The 24,147-nt window shown below is 45.7% G+C and overlaps 2 protein-coding genes across 19 annotated transcripts in view; one reads left to right on the top strand and one right to left on the bottom strand.

The window, feature by feature from the left end:
• Positions 1 to 1,376: 1,376 nt before the first annotated feature.
• slc25a29l (solute carrier family 25 member 29-like) lies at positions 1,377 to 19,090 on the top strand. 2 transcript variants are annotated; one of them, XR_015512941.1, is made up of 5 exons: positions 1,377 to 1,654; positions 8,239 to 8,282; positions 9,740 to 9,823; positions 15,589 to 17,766; positions 17,814 to 19,090. XR_015512941.1 is itself a non-coding variant. In XM_087290090.1 (4 exons), the coding sequence occupies exons 1-4, from the start codon at positions 1,621 to 1,623 to the stop codon at positions 16,330 to 16,332; spliced, it is 906 nt and encodes a 301-aa protein (XP_087146216.1). In that variant the 5' UTR covers positions 1,377 to 1,620; the 3' UTR covers positions 16,333 to 19,090. The 2 variants fall into 2 exon arrangements, 1 of the variants encoding a protein (XP_087146216.1); XM_087290090.1 differs by having other exon boundaries at positions 15,589 to 19,090.
• The window catches only part of fancm (FA complementation group M), a gene marked incomplete in the record, with an annotated part of 75,641 nt that continues 69,956 nt past the window's right edge, over positions 18,463 to 24,147 (bottom strand). For all 17 annotated transcript variants that reach the window (NM_001441940.2, NM_001441930.2, NM_001441928.2 and 14 more), the window contains 4 exon segments: positions 18,463 to 19,855; positions 19,898 to 20,238; positions 20,914 to 21,205; positions 21,482 to 21,785. In NM_001441940.2, coding sequence (NP_001428869.1) covers positions 20,121 to 20,238; positions 20,914 to 21,205; positions 21,482 to 21,785 — 714 coding nt within the window.

Raw genomic sequence — 24,147 nt, forward strand, 5'->3', positions numbered from 1 at the left:
TCACACTAGGTACAGTTGCCTCGAACTGGGCCAAAGCACGCTTGTGCCCCCTCCCGTCTCCCCTGACGGCCCGCACTCACACTACAATCGGGCCTGGGCACGCTTACGTCATCGCTGCTGCGCTGTTCAGTGAGCGCTCTCGCTCAGCACAGTGGGGATTGCTCTAGTTATATTGTGTCAGTGGTTTGTTATGCAGAGACATGCAGTCAAATATTTCGCCAAATAGTCCTTAGGGATGCGGGGATACGCAGTCAGATATTTCACCGAACAGATCCGCCACTTTTGGTGCTCATAAACAGTCATAAAGCCCTCATGCTGCAGGAATAAGGAGGTCTGCTGAAGGCGCAGCTGTCGGCCTCTCCAGCGTTTTCGAAACACTCTGTTTTGGGCGCTCGAGAACTCCGGCGTAGTGTGGATGGATGGCGTAACTGTAGCAAAACTTATGCATTTTAAAACGAAAACGCATTAGTGTAAACGGGGCCTCAGATCCATCAGAGCACAGCACATGCCTCCAAACATTAGTTTCCCAGTGTCATTCAGCTAATGGTAATCTGGCTTTGTTGTTGATTCTGGCTTGTTGATTTTTTCATGTTGTCACACAGGGAAGCAGTGTGTTTGAGCTTTTCCTTCAACACTATTCTACAGTTGTGCCTCACATTAACTCAAATGTTGTCAATCAGCCAATCAGAAACCTCCAAAACCCTGACATCATCATCTGAGCTTTACAGAGGCAGAATAATCTTACTGTGTGTAAACTTGACTTTCAAGAAGAGTTAGAACAATTTCTCAAACAATATCTCTCTCATTATTCTGCTGTTAAGCAGAACAGAAACACACGTGATCATCCTCACTTACCTAAAAGAGAAACAGTTTACTCACATTAACATCTGACTGTGTTTAAATGCTGATGTGCCTTTATACAGCGAATGTAAACTCCTGCTTTCAGCTGGATATAATGGATATGCGATACACAGAAACAAAACTGTTCAAAACTATTTAGTTGCATAGATTTTTAAAGGTCTGTATCATTTCAGGAAATGTTCACAGTATTTCCTCTAATATTTGTTCTTCTGGAGAAAGTCTTTTTGGTTTTATTTCGTCAATATTATTATCCCCTTTACATGTCACGTTCAGCTGAACACTAGTGTCTTGAAGAATATCTAGTCTAATATTCTGTGCTGTCATCATGGAGAAGAGGAACACATCAGCTATTAGAGATGAGTTATTAAATAAATAAATATGAAAGAGTGTAATATTGCCTGTCTGCGATGATGATGATGATGATGATGAAGGGGCGTTTCTTCGTCCTGCAGCTTCTATTGGTCACTGATGGACTTTCCCCTTCATATCAGCTTCATTCAGTAAAAATAGCCGTCAGTCGGCCAGTGGACAGCAGCTGCTCATGACCACACACACACACACACACACGTGCACACACACTAGCCTGGACACTCACACTAGCACACACACACTAGCCCAGACACCCATTCGAGTGCACACACACACTAGCCAGCACACTCACACACTAGAGCACACACATTCTAGCACGCGCACACACACAACTGTGCGCGCACACACTAACAGCAGTGCGCACACACACTCTTCTCCTTCATCTCAGGAATGGCTCTGGACTTCGCTGCTGGATGTTTCGGAGGTAAAACACACACAGATTTAATGATCATTAGCACATGTTGAGGAACTGAGCGCGTCAGTGTGATCTGCGTCACTCTCTCATAAGCTTTCATTAGTTCATGTATTTACTATGAAGAGTACAGCTGCAGCATTAGTAATGACAGTTCAGCATGTCCTGATGCATTATTAACAGCCTGTTAACACCAGTGGCACAGTGGTGTCGCACTGTGGCCTCACAGCAAGAAGGTCTCTGGTTTAAGTCTCGGCTGGGTCAGTAGGTGTTTCTGTGTGGAGTTTGCATGTTCTCACCGTGTTGGCGTGGGTTTCCTCTGGTTTCCCCCACAGTCTAAACACATGCACTATAGGGGAACTGATCAACTACACTGGCCGTAGTGTATGAGTGTGTGCGTGTGAATGAGTGTGTTTGGTGTTTCCCAGCACTGGGTTGCAGCTGGATGGGCATCCGCTGTGTCAAACATATGCTGGAATAGTTGGCGGTTCATTCAAGGGTCTAGGCCAAAGGAGAATGACTGACTGACTGACTGACTGATGGTGACGGCAGTTTCAGAGTTTGTCATCTTATATTGGTCAGAGGTGGATCAACACTCCTGAGCTGCACTCAGTGCAATATAATGAAAGAGTCAGTGATCATGCTTACTGTGTGACACCATTCCTGCTGAACCTGGGGAATCCTCCTCATTTCTGATGCATTGGGGGGTAAATGTGCATTTGGAGATTTGTTTATTCAGGGTTATTTTAGATAAAAGCCTCTGGCAAAAGCTTTAAAGCAGATCTGTTCTGCCCCCGAGCCTCTGAACTCTCTAGAGCAGGGGTCGACAACCTGTTTTCAGCAAAGAGCCGTTGCAGAATATTTTTTTTTTGGCAAATGCATTTTTATAAAGAGCCACTGGGAATATACAGCTGAAGTCAGAGTTATTCACCCCGTGTTTATTTTTCCCCCAATTTCTGTTTATCAGAGAGCAGATTTCTCCAACACATCTCTAATCATAATAGTGTTCATAACTCATCTCTAATCACTGATGTATTTCCTCTTTGTCATGATGACAGCACATAATATTAGACTAGATATTCTTCAAGACACTTCTATACAGCTTAAAGAGACATGTAAAGGCTTCACTAGGGTAATTAGGGTAAAGTTAGGGTAATTAGGCAAGTCATTGTATAACAGTGGTTTGTTCTGGAGACTAATGAGAAATATACAGCCTGAAGGGGCCAATAATATTGAGCTTAAAATTGTGTTTAAAAAATAAAAATTGCTTTTACTCTAGCTGAAATAAAACAAGACTTTCTCCTGAAAAACAAACGCTCTAGAATGTGTAGTGAAGTTCGCACACTTACAGTGTGTCCTAAATGTGTGCACTGTATTTGTGAAGAAAAAGTGCATACTTCTGAGTGTGCAACAGAAGAGTGTGTGAGCTTTGGGACAAACTCTTTCCTCATTAGTGGATTGTTATGTTGCAGTTACGAGAGCTGTCAATCATCTCCACACATCATCCACACTTCTGTCATATTTAATAATCTACAATACTGTAGATGCAGCAGCAGCAGGTGAATCTGCCATCGAGGGGTCTGTCATGCAGAGAAACTCTGCGTTCAGAAGTCAATGATCAAACACGTCTCTACAGACGTTGACAGTGATGCTGCAGGTGAAATATAAGACAGGAAACATGATTTAAATATTCACCCGTATGCTAGATATTAATTAATAGCCCTTCATTTTGCCCGAGCTTCTCTACTTGACAATGGGCTACAGTATATGCACACAGACGCTTCATTTCAGCCGGCCAGCCTCAGGGCTTCAGGTGAAGTGTTATCCCATACAGAATCACAGCGTTTAAGATCTGATTAAGCAGCCATCTTCACTGCCTGGCTGAGATATGCTATAAAGTGGGTTTCAGACCACAGAAGCTCTGCATTCAGTTATATTTTTCTGTGCCATGTCTGCACAACAGATGCAGTTATTTTACCACAGTGTTTTCAATGGAGTTTTTGCGCTGGCCTGCAGCCAATGGTTAAACAGTCTTTCCTCTCTTTTTACTCTCTAACAACCAAATGAATGCTGACGTCTATTTAACTGATTATATTTGAGTTACATTACAACATCAGTGCTGTAAAAGGAAACGTATGAACCTGAAAATAGTCATATAAAGCTCTCAGATGAAGCTCCTCATTGGCTTAAAAACACTAACTATAGCCCATTGGCCTCGTGCATCCGCCATGTTTGTAGTTTGTTTACACTCAATACCCAAGTTTGTAGTTCTAATCAAATTCACATTTAAGTGTTGTTCAATATCAGCGGTTTGAGTCCGGACGCTTCTACACTTTCAACATCTACCACTGGAAACCTCTCTCTCATCAACACACTACATTTGGGACACATTCATTCTATTTCCGAAAACTATTTAGTATGTCAAGTTTGCGAACAGAGCTCAGGAATCTACGTCATGGGAAGATGTGTTCAGCCATGTTTGTGGACAAACACAGGAGTGCATCATATAAAGAGCTGCAAACCACAGCAGAACACGCCAGATATTGTAGAGGCATCTCTCTCAAACTGCATCTCACACACACACACAATTCAGCTGCGGTCACACTCGAAATTCTGTCATATGACGCTGCGAAAAGAGACGGAATCAAACAAGATGATTAGACGTATAAAAAAGCGAGTGAGAACATTAAAGCTATCAGGGCCTGGGAAGAGGAACTGGGCGTACAGTTTGAGGATGACTACTGGAGTGCAGCATTGGGCAATGTGCGCACCTCCACCATGCGCTGGACTCAGTCTTCTACAACTTAAAATAATTCACAGAGCTCATCTCTCAAAGGCCAAACCTTCTAAAATATATGCCCATATTTCAGATATGTGTGATAAATGTAAACCAGGCAATCTTAGGGTCAGACGGAATCTGCAGACGTTTTTTGCTCTTTCTGCTGAGAATTTTGGTATAAATCTGCGGATATCATGCTGAAATATTTTGGGCAGTATCATACTAAAACCTTAATATGTGAAATAAAAAATAATATCCTTTTATCTTTTATTTAATGTTTAAAATGCAAATTCAATTAGATTCTGTAATGTAATGTAATGTATTGTTATTTAATGCCATTTTAGCAACCGAGGCTATTTTCATGGCCGGAACCTTTCAACAATAACTAAACTATTTAAAATCAACAAACAAATGAATACATACATTAAATAGGATTTTTAGTGTTGATGCATGATACAAAGTCTAAAATCTTTTCTGGTTTCACTTTGTTAAAAATGAGTTCCAATTAGATTCACTGTATTTGTTAAATACAGCAAGTCTCATATAATATCTCTACTGAAAGACAGAAACCATGACTGCACACACTGTATTGTACATAAATCAGATGAACATTTTAGTCAATGATATTACTGGAATTAATTTAAAAACTGAAGATAGATTTACACACATTTACTCGAGTAAAAAAACAGAATTAATGTCGGGTGGAAAATCTGCTGAAATCTGCTCGTGCAGACTCCGTGTAGGCCTTGTCTTATGTTTGTATTTTGTCCCAAGTTGCAAAACTACTGGATTACTTTCTTTAAAATGGTTTGTGATATTCTGGGGGTCCAGTTAGCCGTTAGTCAGATCTTTGGTGTTTCCTCTCAGTGTCATCCTGTAAACCGGAGACACGCTGACATTGTGGCTTTGGCATCTCTTCTTTAGGTGCAGAATACTGTTGTCTTGGACCTCCCCACAACACCCCTCTATTTCACTGTGCCTCAAAGATTTAGTTTCATTTCATCCATTTCTGTTGATGGTCTTATTTGGGGATTGTTTTGTGGGTTGTTGTAAATGTAAAATGCTGTTTGCAAGAATAAAAATTCCATGACAAAAAAAAGCAAGTGATTGCTCCATGTTTTACATTTCTGTCCATGTTCTGTTTTGATCTTTGATTGGTCTCACGCAGTCAAGTAATGCGATTTCACAGGTCAGAGTTCACCAAGCTTGAACTTTCCAATGCAGTGAACTGCGAAACTTGATCTTGCGTTTCCAGTCTGACCAGGGCCGGAGCAAGCTTAAACTGCCGCGCTAGGCAAAGAACGATCAGGCCGCCCTCAACCCTCTCTATTCTGCTGCCCTAGACGCAGATATAGCCTAACTGAGGGTGCGAGTGGTGAGGGTAGTTTCGCGGACACTGCCCTCTCTTAGTCATGGATATAACTGAGGGCACGAGTGGTGAGGGTAGAGTCGCGGACACTGCCCTCTCTTAGTCATGGATATAACTGAGGGCACGAGTGGTGAGGGTAGAGTCGCGGACACTGCCCTCTCTTAGTCGCGGATATAACTGAGGGCACGAGTGGTGAGGGTAGAGTCGCGGACACTGCCCTCTCTAAGACGCGGATATAACTGAGGGCTCGAGTGGTGAGGGTAGTGTCGCGGACACTGCCCTCTCTTAGTCGCGGATATAACCGAGGGCGCAAATGGTGAGGGTAGAGTCACGGACACTGTCCTTTCTTAGTCGCGGATATAACTGAGGGCGCGGGTGGTGAGGGTAGAGTCACGGACACTACCCTCTCTTAGTCGCCGATATAACTGAGGGCACGAGTGGTGAGGGTAGAGTCGCGGACACTGCCCTCTCTTAGCCGCGGATATAACTAAGGGTGCAGGTGGTGAGGGTAGTGTCGCGGACACGGCCCTCTCTTAGTAGCGGATATAACTGAGGGCACGAGTGGTGAGGGTAGTGTCGCGGACACTGTCCTTTCTTAGTCGCGGATATAACAGAGGGCCCGGGTGGTGAGGGTAGAGTCACGGACATTGCCCTCTCTTAGTCACAGATATAACTGAGGGGGCGAGTGGTGAGGGTAGTGTCGCGGACACTGCCCTCTCTTAGTCGCGGATATAACCGAGGGCGCAAATGGTGAGGGTAGAGTCACGGACACTGTCCTTTCTTAGTCGCGGATATAACTGAGGGCGCGGGTGGTGAGGGTAGAGTCACGGACACTACCCTCTCTTAGTCGCGGATATAACTGAGGGCACGAGTGGTGAGGGTAGAGTCGCGGACACTGCCCTCTCTTAGCCGCGGATATAACCGAGGGCGCGAATGGTGAGGGTAGAGTCAAGGACACTGCCCTTTCTTAGTCACAGATATAACTGAGGGGGCGAGTGGTGAGGGTAGTGTCATGGACACTGCCCTCTCTAAGTCGCGGATATAACTAAGGGTGCAGGTGGTGAGGGTAGTGTCGCGGACACAGCCCTCTCTTAGTAGCGGATATAACTGAGGGCACGAGTGGTGAGGGTAGTGTCGCGGACACTGTCCTTTCTTAGTCGCGGATATAACAGAGGGCCCGGGTGGTGAGGGTAGAGTCACGGACATTGCCCTCTCTTAGTCACGGATATAACTGAGGGGGCGAGTGGTGAGGGTAGTGTCGCGGACACTGCCCTCTCTTAGTCGTGGATATAACTGAGGGTGCAGGTGGTGAGGGTAGAGTCGCGGACACTGCCCTTTCTTAGTCGCGGATATAACTGAGGGAGCGAGTGGTGAGGGTAGAGTCGGGACGCCGCCCTCTCTATTCTGCCGGCCTAGGCAGCCGCCTAGGTCACCTCTATGGACGCGCCGGCTCTGAATTTGACGCATTCGCGTGTATGAATAGAAGTCTATGGGGAGAAAAGTCCAGCATGACCGCAGCTTAAAATGAACTAATGTGTACATTTATAATGTGTAGACCTTTACAAATGGTCTTTGTGTGTCCGAGGAACGGATCTGAGGAAGGAGTTCATCTGTCGCTGACAGCACATCAATGAGCTGCAGCATGAAAACAGCTCAGAGAGGATTTCTTCATTGTGTGTAGTGCGACTGCTTACAGCTTCTTGCTGATGAGTGTGTGTATGACACAATCAATACAGATCAACAGGAATCAGGCTCCTTTGTCCTAAATACCCAGAATGCACTGCAACACACTCCCGTTTTCATTGGGATGCAGCAAAAAGTTCTCAGCCCAGAAAGCATGTCACAGTATACTGGTGTGTGTGTGTGTGTGTGTGTGTGGTCTGGCGCAATATGGCTGCCGTCACGTCATCCAGGTGGATGCTGCACTCTGGTGGTGGATGATTGTGTGTGTAACGCACCTTGAGTTCCCAGAAAAGCGCTATAGAAATGTAAGGAATTAATATTATTATTACGGCGGCTGGTTTAGTCTAAAAAAAGAGAAGTACTTTTGCATTTGGGTCAGTTCTCGATCTCACCATGAGTGAACCAAACGCTCCAGGGTTTGTCTGAAAGCTTTGGGTGCACACCTGAGTACGACTGACCGCCTGAACACCTGCCCAAACCAAACAAACGACGCAGGGGAAACAGTGCCAGAACTCAGTGACTGTGTGTGTGTGTTCTGGAGAGTTATGTGTTGTGTGTGTGTGTGTGTGTCTGTGTGTGTGTGTGTGTGTGTGTTTGGCGCTGGTGTTTCAGGTCAAGGCTGGAGAACAGTTGCATCATCCTGAACTGTTGATTCTGCTGGAACTGATCAAATGTGAACTGTGGATAAGAGTGTGTGTGTGTGTGTGTGTGTGTGTGTGTGTGTGTGTGTGTGTGTGTGTGTGTGTGTGTGTGTGTGTGTTGCAGGAGCCGCAGGTGTGCTGGTTGGACACCCGTTTGACACAGTGAAGGTACGTCCAGCTGAACTCCATAATCTCCGCCCTGATCATGTCATCCCGTCTGTTTTAGTGATCGTATAAAAAGAAACAACAGCTGTCTTTCTAGTTTCATTTCTAAATGTCTGTATCACACAAAATCTGCAGAAACACGTCTGGTCCGAGCCCCTCCCCTGGAGAATTGCCATTCTATAGCAATCTCTGATTGGCTCCTGTACTAGAAGGCGGGGCTTCATTCGCCATATTAACAGTTACACTCTTCCCCATTCAGAAGTATAGGAGTGACACGTCTTGTGCGTTATAGAGTCTTTGACTGTTTTAAAAGAGCTTAGAATGACCAAGAGGCGACACTCAAGTGCTCTGTGCAGCAGCAGCGCCCAGCGACAGCCCCGCGATTCAGCCATTGCGGAGTGAAAGCGATCAGTCGTCCATTGGATCTTATTGCTGTCGTGATGCAAGCCGCTGCTTTATTTTCTATTTATTTATTTAAAAAGCGCATTAAAGCTGAGAGACAGCCTGAAAGACGACAATACAACACTTTCACAATCATCAGCACTTTAATACTTTATTTTACAGACTTTATAATAAGCTGCTGTTCTATTGGAGTTTTCATTCTGTAATGGCCGCCGCGTGACACTAGCGGCATCTAGTGGCTGTTTCCCAAATCACACTAGAGTGTCGCCTCTTGCTCATTCTATGCTCTTTGACTGTTCCCATGTCTCAGCCACTACTCATTTAAATCTCTACTATATGGCCACGCCCCCTTACTGCTGATTGGCTGCAAGTGTGTTTTGAGACTGAGTGTGGCCAAAAGCAGCTTTGAACAGTTCAGTGCAGCTTTAAACTGAAGACATTCTTAAAGTGATCTTATATGTCGACACTGTTTTCAGCACATTTCTACGCATAATGGTTTTTAATAACTGAAGAGACGATGCTCATTTTCAAGACACTTCAGTAGTATTTAGCTTCATGTGAAAAACACACACCTGAGAATCATCAGAAAGCTGAACTCTGCAGGAGTGTGTGGTACACTGAGCTGCTCTCGCATGTGTGTGTGTGTGTGGATAACCTGTGTGTCGTAGCAGGACAACTAACACGGTTCTTCAGCTCAGAATGTGTGTGTGTGTGAGACCTAAGGGCAGCAGACAAGACACGGAGCGGCTGATAAACACACTCACAGTAGTGTGTGTGTGTGTGTGTGTGTGTGTGTGTGTGTGTGGTCTGCTGCCCTCAGCTGATCCTCATACACAGCGCAGGGTGTTTTACAGCAGAAGTGTTGTGTGTTGTAGATGAGCGTGAGGCTTTTACACCGCCTGCACCATGGTGGTACACATAGTAAGTAAAGACCAGGTGAACACCTGCTCTAGATGTTGTCCAGAGGTCAAATATCTGCAGCTCTACACTGATGATGTGCTTCTCCTGGACTGATTCTGATCTTTATTCATCATCTCATGGATAATCTGTGTTTTCAGGTGCGGCTGCAGGTGCAGAGTGTGGACAAGCCCTTATACCGCGGTACAATTCACTGCTTCCAGTCCATCATCCGGCAGGAATCGGTGAGATTCATTATTATTAACAGTGTCCTGATAAACCAGCTCGAGTAAAGGGACCGCTCTTGGCAAAAAGTGTAGAGCAAGCAGAGTAAAACCTACTGAAATACGAGTAAAGCAGCTCTTCTGAAAGTACTCAAGAGGAGTGAGTGAGGAGCAAAATACACTTCATCAGGCACACCTGGCCAACTGCTCACTAACACACATTCCTAATCAGCCAATCACATGGCAGCAACTCAATGCATTTAGGCATGTGGACAGTTCATCACTCAAATGGCCTCCACAGTCACCAGAGCTCAATCCAATAGAGCAGCTTTGGGATGTGGTGGAACGGGAGATTGGCATCATGGATGTGCAGCCGACAAATCTGCAGCAACTGTGTGATGCTATCATGACAATATGGAGCAAAATCTCTGAGGAATATCTCCAGTAGCTTGATGAATCTACACCATGAAGGATTAAGGCAGTTCTGAAGGTGAAAGTGGGTCTAACACGGTACTAGTAAGGTGTACCTAATAAAGTGGCCGGTGAGTGTGTGTGCCACAAAATTTTCACACAAAAATTCAGCATTTTGCAAACAAAGAATCACTGGACTCGCAAACAATCAGAAAGCTCTTGGCAAAAACAAAAGTTTGAGCAAAAACTGTTTTACACATATAACTCCTGTCATAAATAAACATGCTCATCTGCATGCAGCCCTTTAACAAACACCAAATCTAGAGCATAGAGCTGCATAGCTGCTGATCTACACAAATGCATCCCGATGGATGTTGTCTAATGAACGGCTCACTGGAGCACCGCGTCACTCGCTCTGGTTTACTCACAGGATGTTTTTCCCCTCATACAAAGTTTTCCTACGACGTGATAGAGGCAAATTCCCGCATTCCTGGCAAATGCACCGCGCGCTGATAATTCACTTCTACTCGCATGTTTGCGTGGACCTTCTATGTAACTACCTAATTCTGCATTTGAGCAGCTGTGAGTGTCCAGCAGGTGGCGCTACAAACCAAGCTCCTGCAGCTGAGATGCAGATGTGTGCAGACGGAGCATTCTGTAGTGCATTCGATGACTGCTGAAGGTCATTTGTTGATTTCAGTCATGATATAGTCGATCTAAACGGTCTCTCTTGTTGTGTGGTGATTTTGAGGTTTAATTCTTCACACTGTCCATGTTTGCTGCATTTATACCGTACAATAAAAATAGACGGACTCTACTATGAATGATTTGATAGGATGGTCATCGCTGAACTGATTATTCTACTTCTACTATAAAGTATTGTCTGCAGGTTGAATGAAATGTGCAGTAATGTTACAGACAGCGCTGAAAATGTACTCTACTCAGTCATTTGTGTGGTTTTATTTCTCAGCTCTTCAGGATGAGTAAACGGGCAACACATTACAGCTTCCAGAGCTGCAGATCGTTAAACTCCAAATTAACTATAAAATAGAACTTGTGATTGTTCAACCACACTGTTATAAAATTAATGAACAACATGGTAATAATGTATTTACCCATGTATAAATATATACAGTCTGTTACCTAGAAACCTGTTTTTTAGGGGTGAAAACTAATCTGAAATATGTATATTATACGAGGATAAATATGACACACCTTTTGTATTTATTTTTTGGTATTCCTTTAGTTTTAGTCATTTGAGTTAAACTAAATGACGTTTGTTCCAGCATTGTGAACTGTGGGGAATATAACTGTTTCTTTAACGTCAGGTACGGCCTGTTTCCTCGGGTTCCTCTAATAAGTGTACAGCGCAGCTCCTGGAGTTACTCGAGACCCGAGTGTTGAGCACGCAGAGCTAATTTCAGCTCCAGGAACATCTAAATCTGTCTGCATTTCAGGAGCAGAAGGGTTTCAGGTTCAGCAAATATTAAAGCCAGAGTTCAGCCAAGAATGAAAACTCTTTCTGTTCCTGCACCTGCAGGTATTCTGATCTAGAAGCAGAAGTGTCAGCAAATGAGACAGCAGGAGCCTCATGCACAAAGACTTGTGCTGAATTAATACTGAAGCATTGCGTACGGACAAAGCTGTAAATGTGCGTACGCAGTAAAAGTCAGATGTATGAAACACTGCGTACGCTGAATCCCACACATATTCTCTGTGTACATCTGAATTAATGTGAAACTGAGCACACGTGCACGAGCGCTAAACCCCTCCCTGCCTCCTCCCCCATATGAATATGCTAATGATTCCACTTTGGCAAAATCAAATATAAAAGCAACAGCAAAAGCAGGCAAGAGGAGAAACTTCACAGAATGTGAATGTGAGGTGCTCCTAGAGGTAGACCACAGAAAAACGGTGTTATTTGCACGTTTGTGTTACAGAATCAATAACAAAAGGAAAATGAATAGAGTGTGAGAGTTCAGCTGACAGTTAACACAGTGGGGTCTGAACATCACACTGTGACTGAATTAAATAAGAAATGGTCTGATGTGAAGGTGCAGGTGAAGAGGAGAACAGCGGCGCACCGTCAAAGTGTGGAGCGAACAGGAGATGCAGAACTAACACCCTTTGAGAAGAGAGCTGCCTTACTTTACTGTCTGCAGTAGTGTAAGTGTCTGTGGGAGACACAGATGTGTTAGAGAAACACTGTTAGGGCGATATAGCAGCACCCCTCCGCTCTTATCAAGGCAGCGCCACCGGCGTTCAGTTGCCCAATCGCGTGAGAATAGTGTGAGAATGGCCATCACTGTATCTGCGCTCTTGGTCAGTGTGTGGGTTGTTGAGGGGGTTAACAGTCACGTCTTTAATGGATAACTGTGCTCTCCTGATATACAGTTAAATAATTACACTCAATAAAATAAAATACTTGTAATAATATCTTTAAATACATCACTCACCAAGAAGCCACACATCATGCACCCTGCCACCTTGGAGACATTGGGTTCAACCATTGTCCTCTAATAAGCCCAACACTGCCATTGCCATAGACCAGGGGTCACCAATCTCTGTTTCCTTTAGGGCCGGCGTCCGAGCAGGGTTTAGCTCCAACTTGCCTCAACACACCTGCCTGAGTGTTTCAAGTATACCAATAAGACCTTGATCAGCTTCTTCAGGTGTGTTTGATTAGGGTTGGAGCTAACATCTGCAGGACACCGGACCACCAGGAACAAGTTTGGTGAGCCCTGCCATGCACTAAGGGTGTCTACATTTGCAAATGCTTTTATTTAGTCTAAATCACATAATTGGTGAAAAAAAAGTATCAAACTCATTTAATCAGTTATATATTATAGCAGTGTTTTCCACATGTGTTGGTGCGATACGTTGTAGTGTGCAGTTTAACACAACTGCCTCCAGGAGTCGCCAATGGATATGAAGCTGGTCTGGACCAGCACACGTTCCCACGTTCATTTCATTGTTAGTAAATCCATACATGAGCGTGAAACCTGGTGTACGCAAAGTTTTTGACACATGAGACCCAGGACTGGAAACTGAAGGCTCAGGGGCCTCATGTACGAAGAGTTGCGTGGAAATCATACTAAATCATTGCGTACACACAAAGCTGTAAATGTGCGTACGCAGAAAAAAATTCAGATGTATGAAACACTGCGTTCGCCGAATCTCACGCATATTCTTTTGTACATCTGAATGAACGTGAAACTGAGCGCAACATGCACGAGCACAAAACCCCTCCCTGCCTCCTCCCCCGTATGAATATGCTAATGACTATGCTAATGTCAAAACCCAACGAAAAAGCAAAAGCAAGCAAGAAGAGAAACTTTGAACAGAATGTGAACTGGTGGTGCTGCTTTCGGAGGTAGACCGGAGATAAGCGGTGTTATTTGCAAGTTTGCTCTCTGGAATTAACAACAAAAGAAAAAAATAGAGTGGGAGAGTTTAGCTGATGCGGTTAACACACTTGGGTCTGAACATCGCACTGAGTGACTTAAAAGAGAAATAGTGTGGTTTATATCTGTAAAATGTTGCAGCATCTGTAACAGTCTCAGTGGCGCAGCTCGTAAGACGCATGTCATGTTTTCACATGTTCGAGCATGAACTCGGTTTGAATCCAGCGTCTGATGAACTCATTCTTCTTTTTTCCCCGCTACATATCAGATTTTGCCAACTATTTATCACGAGAAAGACAAGTAGGAATCATTAATAAGTCTGTGCATCATATTTTATTTGCACATTTATTGAATGGAAATGTTTCTGATTCACACATGCAAATTCATCTTCAGATAGTGTCTTTATAGCAATGTGCGTGCGGTAGATCGCTCAGATTACATTGGGAAAACAGGCGACTGCTGCAAATTGTGCTTTAATGTTTGGCTGGTCAACTGTATGGTATGGAAACCTTATATACCTGCTAGATGAACCCGTCTCATACAGCTGCCATTGCAAGGCTCAGACACTTTGTAGAGAGCAATTTAACACAACTGCCTCTAGGAGTCGCCAATGGAAATAAAACAGACACGCACAAAAAATGTGCGTACGCCTGCCAGAAAGCTGCCGAGGAGCTGCGCACATTCCCACGTTCAGTTCATCGTTAGTAAATCCAAACGTGAGCGATTCTGAGCGTGAAACCTGGCGTACGCAAAGTTTTTCTGCGTATGCAGCGTCGATACACGAGGCCCCTGGTGACTTTCATTATATACTAGAATACATATTGGTTTGCTTTTGACCAAAACATTTAGTGTTCTCCAGAACATGTACAGAGCTCTCTGTTACAGTAATATGCTCTACACCAGGGGTCTCAAACTCAATTTACCTGGGGGCCGCAGAAGTCAAAGTCTGGGTGAGGCTGGGCCGCATAAGGGATTTCACAAAAAAAAGTCCTCAAATGTCATTATTAACAGTTTTAATTATTTCTTCTGAACATGAAGTGTCCTGAACATTAACAGAACATTGAGTGAAGATTATGAACAGTTCTTCTGAACATGGCATCTTTTGCCTACTTCTTGCTGCCAGAGACTTGACAGCGCTTCTTCTCACAAATCTGAACCACATTTGGCTTTAGAGCGGAAGCAGTTGAGACCCTCAGTATGGCTTGAAGATGATCATCATTAAGTCTAGACCTGTCTAGACTCACTCAAAACTTCCATTCCCTCACCTAAAAAAAAGGCGTATATATGTATAAATAAAACACCCCCACCCCACAGTCACATCAGTCTGTACAGTCTGTATCTACCTATAATATATATAAGATGCAGGCTGTAGCTAGGTAGGTGGCAGGCTGCAGATAGGTAGCTAAGTGGCAGGCAGGGGCGGGAACAGCTTACCTTGGTTCTGGCTGGCGCGAGTTCCCTCCTAAACACTTCCCGCCCGTCACAGCGTCTAACAAAGGGGCGGGGTGCATGGTGACGTCACCGGCATCCCCGCCCCTTTGTTTACACGGCGGGCGGGGAATGCCAGTGACCGCTGTGTACGGATAGAATCAGCAGAGCGGGGAGCGCTCTCTCTCCCCGCTCCGCTGATTCTGTCAGTGTACAGCGGTCGGCGCGGGCCACAAAATATTGCACTGAGGGCCGCAAATGGCCCGCGGGCCGCGAGTTTGAGACCCCTGCACTACAGCATGCTCTACAGTCATATATCTGCGCAGACACATTAGACTAATCCAACAAAACACTCAAGATCACAGTTAGGGAAGCTAACATGTTGGGGAAAGGGTGAATAAATATAGGAACACTCTTCCTCTCTCTCGATCAGAAAAACACTCCCTCCTACTCAGAGCCGGTGTGTTTGATAATGGTGGGAGCTAAACTCATCTCCTGCTGAACTAGGCTCAGTCTGACATCATCTCCTGTGTTTGCCCACAGATGCTGGGCCTCTACAAGGGCATCGGCTCCCCGCTGATGGGTCTGACCTTCATCAACGCCATCGTGTTCGGTGTGCAGGGGAACGCCATGCGGATGCTGGGCTCCGACACGCCGCTGCATCAGTTTATGGCAGGCGCCGCGGCCGGACTCATCCAGAGCGTGATCTGCTGCCCGATGGAGCTGGCCAAGACCCGTATGCAGATGCAGGGCACGGGCGAGAAGAGCTCATCCCGCCGGCTCTACAGGAACTCCCTGGACTGCCTGATCCGCATCTACCGCCGCCAGGGCTTCAGAGGGATCAACAGAGGCATGGTGAGCACCGTGATCCGCGAAACGCCGGGATTCGGGATCTACTTTCTGACCTATGACACACTGACGCGCTCTCTAGGCTGCGAGGCCGGCGACCGCTTCATCGTCCTCAAGCTGCTGCTGGCAGGCGGAGCCTCAGGCATCGCCTCCTGGATCTCCACCTACCCGGTGGATGTTATCAAATCCCGCCTCCAGGCTGACGGAGTGGGCGGAGACTGCAGATACTCCGGCATGCTGGACTGTTTTGCACAGAGCTGGCAGAGGGAAGGGTGGAGGGCGTTCACTCGAGGGCTGACCTCCACCCTCCTCAGGGCGTTTCCGGTCAACGCCACCACCTTCGCCACCGTCACGCTCTTCCTCATGTACATGCGGCAGGAGGAGGTGGAGGACGCCTGCGAGTCCATCCGGCCAGACCTCCAGCACAGCAGCCTCTGAACCCAATAAAGGGTATAAACAGAGGGCGGAGCCAGCTCCAGGAGGGTGGGACTTGAGCTCCAAGTGGGCTGGACAAACCTCCATTAATTTAATGTCTTGTACATGACAGAGTCCAACCTGTTGAGTTTGAATGTCTACACCTGCCCCAACCCTAAACCCAGTCTCACAGTAACCTGTTGTGTTTATTAATGTCCTCTACACCTGCCCCAACACTAAACCCCACCTACTTGTGGTGCAAGTCCCTCCCACTTGCAGGTCACCAGGCTGCATCAATCCATACTTGAACCAAAGTGCCTATCAAGGGCTCATTCCAGTCCAATTTTTCTCGCTATCTTCCCTCAGATGTACGTCATTGGTTGCGTTACACATCGGTGGATCTGCTCTTCAGTGTCTGGGCTTCAGCAGTGATGTTTACACTCAACTGAACTCTGGAGACTGAAGGCGTTTCAGTTTACCAGGGCTTCATCTGTGATCAGCTGCTCTGACATTGTTAACGCGCTGTAGAGATAAAGATGAACTGATCAAGTGTCCGCTACTGCCCCAAGCACTTAGCAACTACACTGTTGTGACGCCACAAACACATTGCATTATGGGACATACAGGTGCTGGAGTGGGACATATGAAGGCGACTCGCTCACCACGTCAAAACTAAGGGATTGAGGGTATGCCAGTGTAAACTTCCCTCGTTCACTTGAAGTAAAGCGCACTTTAGAATGACGACAGGGATTATCTCGAGAGAAGAAGGGAAGTTTGCGATTGCGTGTCTAAAAGTGGACTGGAACACAGCTGATTTCCAACTCGAGCTCATCCAAGACCAAAGTCTGATCAGAATGAACGGGGGAATCCTGAAATCTGGAACACTGAGAGATGGGTTCGAGAAACGCAGATGAAGAAGTCAGTCATCATCTACTAGAGGCTGTGATGCTTCTAAAACTTATTTCTTCTGAACAGAAAGACTCAAACTCGTGTACGTGTGTTCAAACAAAGAAGAATGAACTGCTTCAGAGCTGTTAAAGGGTCAGTTCACACACAAATGAGGATTCTGTCATTAATTACTCTCCCTCAGGTGCTGTCAATCCCAAGCTGTGGCCTCACAGCAAGAAGGTCGCTGGTTCGAGACTCGGCTTGGTGTTTCTGTGTGGAGGTTCTCTCCATGTTGCCGTGGGTTTCCTCCGGGTGCTCCGGTTTCCCCCACAGTCCAAACACACTTTTGATCAGTGTATGAGTGTGTGTGTGTGAATGAGTGTTTTCCAGTACTGGGTTGCAGCTGAAAGGGCATCCACTGTGTAAAACCTATGCTGGGATAGTTGGCGGTTCATTCCACTGAGGTGGCCCCTAATGAATAAACAGACTAAGCTGAAAGAAAGTAAATAAGTATTGTGAATTAGACTGATTTGAGAGTTCCTGCTCTCTCCAGTAGGTGGCGCCACTACTGTGAACACAGTGCAGTGGTTCAGCTGTAATGTAATGCTTGATTTCAGCTGAACCACTGCACTGAAGGCACATGGAGTGTTTTGAGGATGTGTTTGTCTTGTCTAGACATCTTCAGACCCTTGCTGTCTATGGAGAGTCAGAGAGCTCCAGGATTATATCTAAAATATCTTCAAGATAAACGAAGAGCTCAGCAGAGATTGACAGAATACTCATTTCTGTGTGAACTGACCCTTGAAAAGAACACCCTACACCTGATTTATCACCAAAATCCTGCATATTAGAGCATCCAGACTGATAATATGTGACTTTCAAGTCTTAATATGAGTGTTTTAGGGGGGATTGAGATATACTGTTGTGTTTGTAATGCTGTTGCACATTTGTATTCTGCCGATTATCGAGATTCTGTAGGCTCAGTGTCTGAAATCTGCCATTGTATGTTCAGACCAGAGAGCAGAACGAGTCATGATCAGAGGAATGGAGACTTCTCATCATGTTTACATCACACACTGTGAAGAATATCTGTCATGAGCAGTTTCTGTGTGTGTTAGCGGTGGTGAACAGCATTATGGGATGTTGATCTCTGCTCCGTCCACTTCTGATGCTGAATATTCAACTCTACAGTTTAACAAAGTGACTTTGACTGACATTTTAGGGGTTTAAAATAATATAATAAATAATATCTAGAGAGACAGGCGTGTAGAAAGCAGAACATGTGCTGCAGTTTATTACAAGCTTTCTGTAGTGTATTATACAACACCAACACACACTATACAGCACTGCACACTATTACACATGTGCAGAACACACACTATACACAGTCATCAATGTTAAAAGATGATCAAGATCCCATAATGACATTCAGAAGCAGAAATAAACTGGGGAAATACAAATATAAATCATAAAATACTGGAAACTGCTGCTTTGGGGATAATGTTTACAGTGTAGAGTTATTATCAGTGTTATTGTTTATCTTTCCATGCACCTTAAACGTGAGCGGGGCAGACATCAGCTAAACCCTGAATAAGGAGACGTGTTGGTTTCTGCAGTCTTATCTGATGTGTTTTCAACATGCACATAAACTCATGCTGGAGGTGAACACGGCTGAATTGTGAATGTGACCATGATTTTACAGCGTTTACCGTGTTCTAATGAATGAGTGTATTGCTGTGGAGCTGCTCTACAATCATATCAGATTAAAACAATAATAATTAGAGATGAACCAGAAGAACTGTGCTGTAACTGTATGTTGTATATATGTATACACTGAGGACTGTGCTATATCTAGAGCTGGAGTATTTCTAATAAAACTGAAGTGATATGAGGAGCAGCTGCTGATCCGTCCTGCACTCTTCATGAGCTCTGAAGTGTTTGATGATCACTAACAAGTGTGTATTTGTCAGAAATGGGGATTTCTCCTGCAGGTTCAGACTGAGTGAATGTATGAGTGTGTGTTAGAACTGTAGATGAACACACACACGCACACACACACTCGATGAAGGTTCAAAGGGGAACAGCGACCTCTAGTGGATCACAACACACTCTACAAACACACTGGTACAACTGTAAAGACACATAAACACACACTACAGATTCACACACACTCCCACTCCCTCTTTCTGTAGACACACAGTCTACAGACATACACTCACACACAATCTACAGAGTCACACACTATCTGGACCAGGGTCGCCGCATAGGGGGCAAAAGTTAGGATGACTCGTAAGGGGCCACACTGTTATGGGGCCCCTTAGAGATACTACAGGCGCCCCCTATAGGAGCCGCCCCTGATCTAGAAACACTATATAGAGGCATGCACACACACACACACACACACACACACACACTTTCTTTCTAGAGACACACACACAATACACTCTACAAACACATTTATATGTTCTCTCTCTACTCACCCACTCTAGACAAACACTGTATACTAGACACACACACACACACACACACACACACACACACACACACACACTTAGTGTTAAACATAAATACTTCAGGCCAGAATCACCATAAAGGCCACACTCATAATCTGAGGAGCAGAACATACCTGAACAGAAAACACGCACGCATGCACACACACACGCACGCACGCACGCACGCACGCACGCACGCACGCACGCACGCACGCACGCACACACGCACACACGCACACACGCACGCACACACGCACGCACGCACACACACACACACACACACACACACACACACTCATTTAATCGTGCATAAAGTGCTGCTGGGAGTCAGTCTGTGCTGCTCAGGCTGGGTTATGGAGTCAGTCAGTGCTGGGTCATCTGGTTTACATGATCTGTCAGTGCTGGTCATGGTTTTCTAGAGTCTATAGTGGTTCAGGTCTGGTTAGTCTGGTTTATCAGCACCGGGTCACAGCTGTAGCGCAGGCAGCGGTAGATCTCCTCAGCTCTGGAGCGACTGACACACGCCGAGGCCTGCAGATCCTCCACTGAGCTGAAAAACAGCAGAGGAGTGGTCAGACCTGAACACCTGCTCTGAGGAACACCTGAGCTGATGAACACCTGTATTAAAGAACACCTGAGCTGACGAACACCTGAGCTGACAAACACCTGTATTAAAGAACACCTGAGCTGACGAACACCTGAGCTGACAAACACCTGAGCTGACGAACACCTCTATTAAAGAACACCTGAGCTGACAAACACCTGAGCTGACGAACACCTGAGCTGACGAACACCTGAGCTGACGAACACCTCTATTAAAGAACACCTGAGCTGACGAACACCTGAGCTGACGAACACCTGAGCTGACGAACACCTCTATTAAAGAACACCTGAGCTGACGAACACCTGAGCTGACGAACACCTGAGCTGACGAACACCTCTATTAAAGAACACCTGAGCTGACGAACACCTCTATTAAAGAACACCTGAGCTGACGAACACCTGTATTAAAGAACACCTGCGCTGACGAACACCTGCACTGATGAACACCTGTACTGATGAACACCTACGCTGACTACACTTGCATTGATGAAAACCTATGCTGATGAACACCTGCGTTTATGAACACCTGTACTGACGAACACCTGTGCTGACAACACTTGCAATTATGAAAACCTATGCTGATGAACACCTGTAGTGATGAACACCTGTGCTGATGCTGTACCTGCTGATCATGTGGCTGATGGAGCTGAAGCGGTGGCTCATGTTCAGAGCACAGATGTAGCTCATGTTCGGCAGCGTCAGGTAGAACTGGAGCGCCTGCTGCCGGTGCCCTTTGACCTCCAGTGGCACCTGTATGGCCTGACCTTTCCTCTTCTCCACCTGTGTGAGGTCGGTCAGTATAGTGGCGGTTTCCTCGAACCCGTTACTGAACAGCAGCCGAACGCCCGCCGTCACCAGAGCCGCCAGTGTGGAGTCATAATAGCGGCTCCGCTGGAACACTCGCACCGTCTCTCCTGAAACACAGTTCAAGAGCTTGTAGAAGTTGCTGTCAGTTCTCACACACATACACACACACACACACACACACACACACACACACACACACACACACACACACACACACACACACACACACACACACACACACTCTCACACTCTCACACTCACACACACACACACACACACTCACACACACTCACACTCACACACTTACACTCACACACTTACACTCACACACACACACTCGCACGCACGCACGCACGCACTCGCTCACTCACTCACTCACTCACCAGGTCTGGTTCTGTCCTTCTGGATGATCAGACACACGCGCTCATACGTGGCCTGCAGACGCTGCATTCGCTCCTGCAGACGTCTGCGGTTTTGAGTGCTGGACACCTCAGACTCGCTCTGCCACTCCACAGCGGTGCGGTTGCTGATGATAAAGTCTGCGCTGCCCAGAGAGCAGACGTGGACCTGCAAATGATGGCGGATCCGCAGGAGCGACAGCAGCTCTGAGCCGCCGCTGATGCAGCGAGCGTCCACTAACACAGCCAGAGGAGCGTCTGCAGACACTGGGAACCCAGCGTCAGGAGCCTGAAGACAACAACAACACCACCACCACAGCTTTCAGAAGCAGCTTTAGTCATCAAAAACACCACTGCAAAATAATGCTGTCGTGTTTCTACTCCAAATATCTACCAACTCTTATATCAAGGAGCATTTTCAAGACTCTGTTACCATCAACTCCGCTACCGTCAACTCTGATATACTGTTATCGTCCACTCCGCTACTGTCAACTCTTCTACTGTCAACTCTGTTACCATCAACTCAGCTACCGTCAACTCAGCTACCGTCAACTCTGCTACCGTCAACTCTGCTACCGTCAACTCCGATATGCTGTTATCGTCAACTCTGCTAGTCAACTCTGTTACCATCAACTCCGCTACAGTCAACTCTGATATACTGTTATCGTCAACTCCGCTACAGTCAACTCTGTTACCATCAACTCCGCAACAGTCAACACTGCTACTGTCAACTCTGCTACAGTCAACTCTGTTACCATCAACTCAGCTACCGTCAATTCCGCTACCGTCAACTCTGATATACTGTTATCGTCCACTCCGCTACTGTCAACTCTTCTACTGTCAACTCTGTTACCATCAACTCAGCTACCGTCAACTCTGATATACTGTTATCGTCCACTCCGCTACTGTCAACTCTTCTACTGTCAACTCTGTTACCATCAACTCAGCTACCGTCAACTCTGCTACCGTCAACTCCGATATGCTGTTATCGTCAACTCTGCTAGTCAACTCTGTTACCATCAACTCCGCTACAGTCAACTCTGATATACTGTTATCGTCAACTCCGCTACAGTCAACTCTGTTACCATCAACTCCGCAACAGTCAACACTGCTACTGTCAACTCTGCTACAGTCAACTCTGATATACTGTTATCGTCCACTCCGCTACTGTCAACTCTGCTACAGTCAACTCTGTTACCATCAACTCAGCTACCGTCAATTCCGCTACCGTCAACTTTGATATACTGTTATCGTCCACTCCGCTACTGTCAACTCTTCTACTGTCAACTCTGTTACCATCAACTCAGCTACCGTCAACTCTGATATACTGTTACCATCAACTCTGCTACAGTCAACTCAGCTACCGTCAACTCTGCTACCGTCCACTCTGATATACTGTTATCCTCAACTTAGCTACAGTCAACTCTGCTACTGTCAACTCCGATATGCTGTTGTCGTCAACTCTGCAAGTCAACTCTGTTACCATCAACTCCGCTACAGTCAACTCTGCTACTGTCAACTCCGCTACCATCAACTCTGATATACTGTTATCCTCAACTCTGCTACCGTCAACTCTGATATACTGTTATCGTCAACTCCGCTAGTCAACTCTGTTATCATCAACTCCGCTACAGTCAATTCTGATATACTGTTATCGTCAACTCCGCTAGTCAACTCTGTTATCATCAACTCCGCTACAGTCAATTCTGATATACTGTTATCGTCAACTCCGCTAGTCAACTCTGTTATCATCAACTCCGCTACAGTTAACTCTGATATACTGTTATCGTCAACTCCGCTAGTCAACTCTGTTACCATCAACTCCGCTACAGTCCACTCTGATATACTGTTATCGTCAACTCCGCTAGTCAACTCTGTTACCATCAACTCCGCTACAGTCCACTCTGATATACTGTTATCGTCAACTCCGCTACAGTCAACTCTGTTACCATCAACTCCGCTACAGTCAACACTGCTACTGTCAACTCTGCTACAGTCAACTCTGATATACTGTTATCATCAACTCCGCTACCGTCAACTCTGTTATCATCAACTCCGCTACCGTCAACTCTGATATACTGTTATCGTCAACTCCGCTACAGTCAACTCCGCTACAGTCAACTCTGATATACTGTTATCCTCAACTCCGCTACAGTCAACTCTGTTACCATCAACTCTACTACAGTCAACTCTGATATACTGTTATCGTCAACTCCGCTACCGTCAACTCTGCTACTGTCAACTCCGCTACCATCAACTCTGATATACTGTTATCCTCAACTCTGCTACCGTCAACTCTGATATACTGTTATCGTCAACTCTGCTACCGTCAACTCTGATATACTGTTATTGTCAACTCCGCTACAGTCAACTCTGTTACCATCAAGTCCGCTACAGTCAACACTACTACTGTCAACTCTGCTACAGTCAACTCTGCTACCATCAACTCTGATATACTGTTATCGTCAACTCCGCTACAGTCAACTCTGCTACTGTCAACTCCGCTACAGTCAACTCTGATATACTGTTTTCGTCAACTCTGCTACAGTCAACTCTGTTACCATCAACTCAGCTACAGTCAACTCTGATATACTGTTATCGTCAACTCCGCTACAGTCAACTCTGCTACTGTCAACTCTGCTACTGTCAAC

The sequence above is a fragment of the Danio rerio genome, chromosome 17 (assembly GCF_052040795.2).
Source record: "Danio rerio strain M-AB ecotype USA chromosome 17, GRCz13ab, whole genome shotgun sequence".
NCBI classification, from domain to species: domain Eukaryota; kingdom Metazoa; phylum Chordata; class Actinopteri; order Cypriniformes; family Danionidae; genus Danio; species Danio rerio.